The sequence below is a fragment of the Thamnophis elegans genome, chromosome 1 (assembly GCF_009769535.1).
Source record: "Thamnophis elegans isolate rThaEle1 chromosome 1, rThaEle1.pri, whole genome shotgun sequence".
NCBI classification, from domain to species: domain Eukaryota; kingdom Metazoa; phylum Chordata; class Lepidosauria; order Squamata; family Colubridae; genus Thamnophis; species Thamnophis elegans.
In genome coordinates, this window is record NC_045541.1 from 44,502,602 (window position 1) to 44,508,601 (window position 6,000).

Consider the following 6,000-nt stretch of genomic DNA (forward strand, 5'->3'; position numbering starts at 1 on the left):
CCCTCTCTCTCTCTCTCCCTCCCTCCCTCTCCCTCCCTCCCTCTTCCTCCCTCCCTTCCTCTCTCTCTCTCTCTCCCAACTCCAAGTGTAGAGAAAAAAATGGAATAGATGGTTTGCATTGCAACAGCACTTCTTAAGTTTTGAGTGCTTATTGAGGGCAGCAGCAGAAGAGCTGTGCAATCCAGCTTGAAGTGCCCCCGGATTGTTTGGCCAATGCTAGGAAAGAGAACAATTTCCTCCAGAAGTTCCATTTTAAGACTTTAATCATCTGTGTGTGTGTGTATGTGCATGCGGGAATGCATTCTGCTGCTTTCAGCTACTGCTTCAGTTTATACCTCTTTTATTTTGTGGTCATGTTATTGTGTATCACTGAGAAATGCTGATGTAAAGAAGAAGAATTTTTTTAAAAGATTGCGACCTGCTTTCTCTTTTCAGTTCAGAGGATGAGAAGTCAATTAGATGCTGTAGAATGGTGCAAGAGTTTGCTTGTAGACACTCTAATAAAATCCAAGCAAACTCCCTGTCACCTTGTCAATCAAGCCAGAATGAAATCATGTTGTATGCTTGACCAGTTCCCCCCTCCCACAAAAAACCCAGTGTGCTAACTCATAGTTGCAAGGAGCCAGAAGCTATCGGGAAAGATAAGTGAAGAACCCCTGGAGTATATAACCCCCACAGGTTGATCGAAGGTGTGAAGGTCATCCCAGCTGTTCTGGTAATGAAACAGGCACCTCTAATGCACAGCAATGATATAGGACAATGCTGCAGGCACATCATGTTAATGACAATGGCAAAGGCATCACTTCATACTGTGCAGGAGATAGAAATAGTGAACCACTCATTTAATTTAGTTTTTTTAAAAACCCTTTATGGATGGAAAATGCAAAATTATTGGCAATACAATGCTGAATGATGGGCCGCTCAGGTCAGGTGACACCCAAGATACTACTGAGTATATCCTGAGGATTTTTCAGAATGATAATGGGGTTTATGATGTGGCTGGTTTAAAGTTTAGTTGCTGATGATGTCGCCAAGCAGAAAAATCTGAGGCTGCAGCAATAGAATTAAGAGTATGAGCATGGGAAAGCTCAACACAGTAAAAGATTTCAGGTAGTCCTTGTCGTATGGGCATATGTTGTTAAATGAGACGGTTGTTAAGTGGTTTTTGGCTCATTTTCAACCTTCCTTGTCACAGTTGTTAAGTGAATCACTGCAATTGTTAAATTAGTAACAACATTATTAAGTGAATCTGGCTTCCCCATTGACTTTGTTTGTCAGAAGGTCACAAAAGATGATCACATGATCCCAGGACATGTAACCATCATAAATATGAGCCAGTTGCCATGGGGATGCTGCAATGGTTGCAAATGTGAAAAACGGTCATAAATCACTTTTTTCCAGTGCTGTTGTAATGTTGAACATCGCTAAATGAATTGTTGTAAGTTGAGGACTATCCGTACATAAATCTGCACACATTACATCCTAGGTATCAGCAAATTGAGATAGACAGGAAATGGACACTCTCGGTTAGACAATCACACTATTTACTACTCAGGACCAAAGAAATTAAAAAATGGAATGGCGCTGCTTTCATAAGAAGGTTATAACAAGAACAGTATTTGACTACAGTGTAATCATAATTGAATAATATTAATTAAACTTCATGGATGCCCCTTTAATACGTCAGTCATCCAAGTTTATGTTCCAAACATTGATACAGAAGAACCCAACACTGATGGATTTTTAATCAAGTTCATTGTGAATCAATAGAACATGCAAGCAAGATTTGCTGTTTGTTGAGATTGGAATGCCAAAATTGATAGAAATATCAAGGAGAAAAATATAGTTGGATTTTATGGCCTAAGAAACCCAATTAAAGCAGGAAAACAACTAATGAAAAAACAAGTTTTTTTTAAAAAAATGATTGTTTTACAAGTAAGTTCATTATTTTTGTTAAGTAAAGGTAACAAAAATAATGAATTTAATTGAGGAACTTAGTAATAAAAAGCTTTGGTTTATGGCATGAAATAATTTCAGGCACAAATACATATGATTTCTGAATGAAAATATAAACTTTTATAACTCATGATTGTAAGAAAATGTGGAATCATGTAGGATAGAAGTTTCAGTTGAGCCTGAAAAGGAATTTTTCTCATATCTCTGTCAAAGGTGGCTTTAGCACCATACAGATTGGCAACCATTAATGCCTGATAGATATCTATCATTTTCTATTCCAAAGTTCACACAGTTACATGTTTGATAAAGATACAGCCAACAATTAGACAAGTTGTGTACAAATATATACCTACAAATATACTGATATATATTTGTCTGACTACAGTTATATTGCATCTGAATATCATAAGGTAAAATAATAAATAATAAAATAAATAATATCTGAATAAGGTAAAATAACTTTAATGGAATAATGAATTAATTTCACTGTCACAATCCAAATTTAACCTGATACTTATTGATTCTGATCTGATGCTCACCTGGTATTTGCAGTCCAAACATGCATTCTTATAAAGTGATCACAGAATTTGTGGTATCTAGCTTGATTAAATTTTTAGGCAGAAAAGTAATTCAGAAAACTGTCAGTAAAATGGAGAGGAATAATTGTTCAACCCAGATGACATTGCAATTCTTTAATATACTTGGACAAATTTTAAATAAAAGTCTTTTGCCAAAAAGAATTACTCAGGATACCTCCTAATTTCCTAGATCTTGACAGTTAGTTCCTTGAATCGGACAGCTACAGTTTCAGTCAGAATAAGGGCACTTCAGCAAAAAGGATGGTTTATGGAACTTAATATAGCAAGCCTGCAAATTACAGGATTCACAATAGAAAAAAAAAGCTTTGAGAAGTATTGGTTTCCATCAGTGTCTAGTTTCAATGCAGCTAGTTTTACTGTGGTTCACATCCATTTGTTGTCACTGTATTTAGAAAGGTTCAGCTCAATTTCACAGTCCTTGTCTCCGCTGACTTCCATTTTTCGCAAGAACAGAAATCTGACTTGTAAAAAGAAATAGCTGCCATTGTTGTTATTGTATTTATCCCATTTCAAATATACCTCTGCATTTGCTTCAACTGAAAAGGTCAGTCTGAGCCCATTAACTAACATATATCAACTACTTCTATCTTTCTTATAGAGAAGTAACATTCTTTTATGACTCTAACCATTGTGTCAAGATAGTAGGATAAAGACAAGGAGAATAAAACATGAAAAAACAAGATAAAGAATTTCTATCCACAAAAACTATTCTCTACACACACACACACACACACACACACACACAAACACACTCACTCACTCACTCACACACACACACACTTGTATAGATATCATGAATAACAGTGACACTTGACTAATACCCCAGATAACAGTCAGTGGAAGTAAAGTATTCATATGAAGAGATTCACATTGGGAGAGAACAATTGTATCTTCTCACAACTCTCTCAGATTCCATAGTTCATTCCATAGTTCTTTTGATTCTCTGTTGGTGAGGTTCAGGTCTTCAAAATAATTCTTGAGATTCTCCTTGAAAATAACAGCTATTGTATATGTTCATATCAGAAAAATTGACTAGTATTTCATCTTCCTTAGCTTAAACTGGAATTGCACATGAGCAATTTATGATTTGTTTCACAGTCTTTGATGCTCTAATTGGGATTTTCCCACTTCCTTTTAGCAATAATTTAGTCAATTTGGTTTCTTTGTATTTCATCTGGTGATCTCCATATATGCAGATGTTCTGGTCCTTTGAAGATAGTGTTAGCTGTGAAAAAATGATTGGGGGGGGGGGGCCAGAAAATAATAAGTCGTTATAACCTGCTTCGGTTTCCTAAGCAAAATCCAACTATGGATAGTCCTTGCTTTATGACCACAATTGAGCCCCAAAGTTCTGTTGTTAAGCAAGACAGCTGTTAAGTGAATTTTGCCTCATTTTACAACCTTTCTTGCCACTATTATTAAGTGAATTGCTGCATATTTCCAACTTTGGCATTCTCTAGTCTCAAGCAGCACATCCTCCTTGTGGATTCTTTGATTTCAAATCGAAGTTTATTATAACACTTATCAACCCCGTCTTCTTCTGCATCAGCTGTTGAAGCATAAACTTGAATGATTGTCATATTAAAGCATTGTCCAAAATCCAATTGATATTATTAACTAAGAATACAAAACTAAGAAATCATAGAAATATAAAAAGTCATATTGCTAAATAAAATTAACCCCAAAAACCTTACAGAAAAACCACACTTGCACTTGCTTCTGGAAACGTAAAGACGGAGACCAAAAGTGATTCAAAGGAAAACCATGTTTAACATTTTAATTTACATCTGTGTGAGTTTAGAAATAATACAAATGTGTTGTTTTTATCGTAGCTCTTTGTGATCAAAAATGCCTGTTTGGAGGCCGATGCATCCAACCTAATGTTTGTGCTTGTAGAAGTGGATACGATGGTCTTGACTGCGGAAAGAAGGTATGGCATTGTTTCAAACAGTGGTACCGATTAATGAAAGGGGAATATAATTAAATGGCAATGCAATTAAAACATTTTGGGCATGACCTATAAAAAGAGTGTGGCTTTTTTTTGAGAAATTTTTTTATTGTTTTAGTTAAACAAAAAAAAAAGAAAAAGAAAAAAAATCATCTTTCATTACATCTTGTTGAAAGCGTATCTATTGGTTACAAATATATTCCGAAAAAAAGAGAGTGTGGTTTTTGTTTACTCTTACAATAACTTATCTTATTAAACAGATTTCAGTGTATATGGAATTGAGGTATATACAGGACAGAGAAATGTAAGGACAGAGAGGAATGTAAGGTCTGCTCTACTTGGATTATGTTAGATGAGACTCTTATAACAAGCTTTCCACATTCAATATTCTGAAAGTAGAGTCACCTTTCAACTCAAAATTACAGTTATTGGTGTATTTTATGACAGTGACGTTCTTCCCAGCAAATTCCCAGCTTTTATTAGAAATTAGCATATACAGTACATGAAGATAAGAAGAAACAAGATTTATTGTAATTTCAGATTTCATAATAGCTATGTAAACTGGGCAGTTATAGCTAGAGATAGTGGTAAGCATCCTGCAATTTCTAAAGTACTTTTCTTCAATTTCTGCTGTGTATGAAACTCTTGGTTTCAATGAAATGCACTAAAGAGATTGATTGTGTGTGTGTGTGTTTAAATGCAGAAGGTTTTTTAGAATGGTGTTTTGCAAGTTGACCTTTCCATTATATCAAAATCAAAATTATCAGTTGTGTTTTCAGAACACCGCCATAATTGTGAACGCGAGGCATGAGATCTGTAAGCTCACAAATCAAGTAAATCTTTCTTGCATTTTGTAGAAAATACCAAATCACATGCTGAGCATCCATTTTCCTACCAGCGAGCCATTGTACAGTAAATAGAATTTGGAGATGTGTTAGCAGCAGTTCTAGCGTACGAGAAATGGTACCCAAGGGGGTCACTGCACTCTCACTAAACTCGTTTATCTTGTCAAGTAAAGTCAGTTTTTAAAAGAATATAGTCCGCACCTAACCAACCATGGTTAGAGGGATCTCCAGCAAAATTGAATGAAACTGTCTTCTTCGTATTCAATTCAGCTTTGAATCAGATGAAGAATAAAACTAACAACTAGTCATTATACTCAGTCCAACTTCTGAGATTAATAATTTGATACTTCTGAATCATTGAGAATGCAATTGTGTGAGAGGGGGGGGAGGGAGGAAGAATTGGGATTCAGTGGCTTAGGCTTATTCCAGGTTGATTACAGCTGTGCAGATATGATCACAAACTATATCTTACCACTAATCTTAGGAGATGTATTTATCCATTTCTTTCTTTCTTTCTTTCTTTCTTTCTTTCTTTCTTTCTTTCTTTCTTTCTTTCTTTCTATCTATCTATCTATCTATCTATCTATCTATCTATCTATCTATCTATCTATCTATCTAAATTTATAGGCCACCCATCTTACCTCAAAGTAAC

The 6,000-nt window shown here is 35.2% G+C and overlaps 1 protein-coding gene across 1 annotated transcript in view; it reads left to right on the forward strand.

Moving 5' to 3' along the window:
• Positions 1–4,811, forward strand: part of VWDE (von Willebrand factor D and EGF domains) — a 352,344-nt gene extending 347,533 nt beyond the window's left edge. Inside the window, exons 30-31 of the mRNA XM_032236897.1 lie at positions 4,388–4,485; positions 4,764–4,811. Coding sequence (XP_032092788.1) covers positions 4,388–4,485; positions 4,764–4,811 — 146 coding nt within the window. The remainder of the gene's footprint in view (positions 1–4,387; positions 4,486–4,763) is intronic.
• The last annotated feature ends 1,189 nt before the right edge of the window (positions 4,812–6,000 follow it).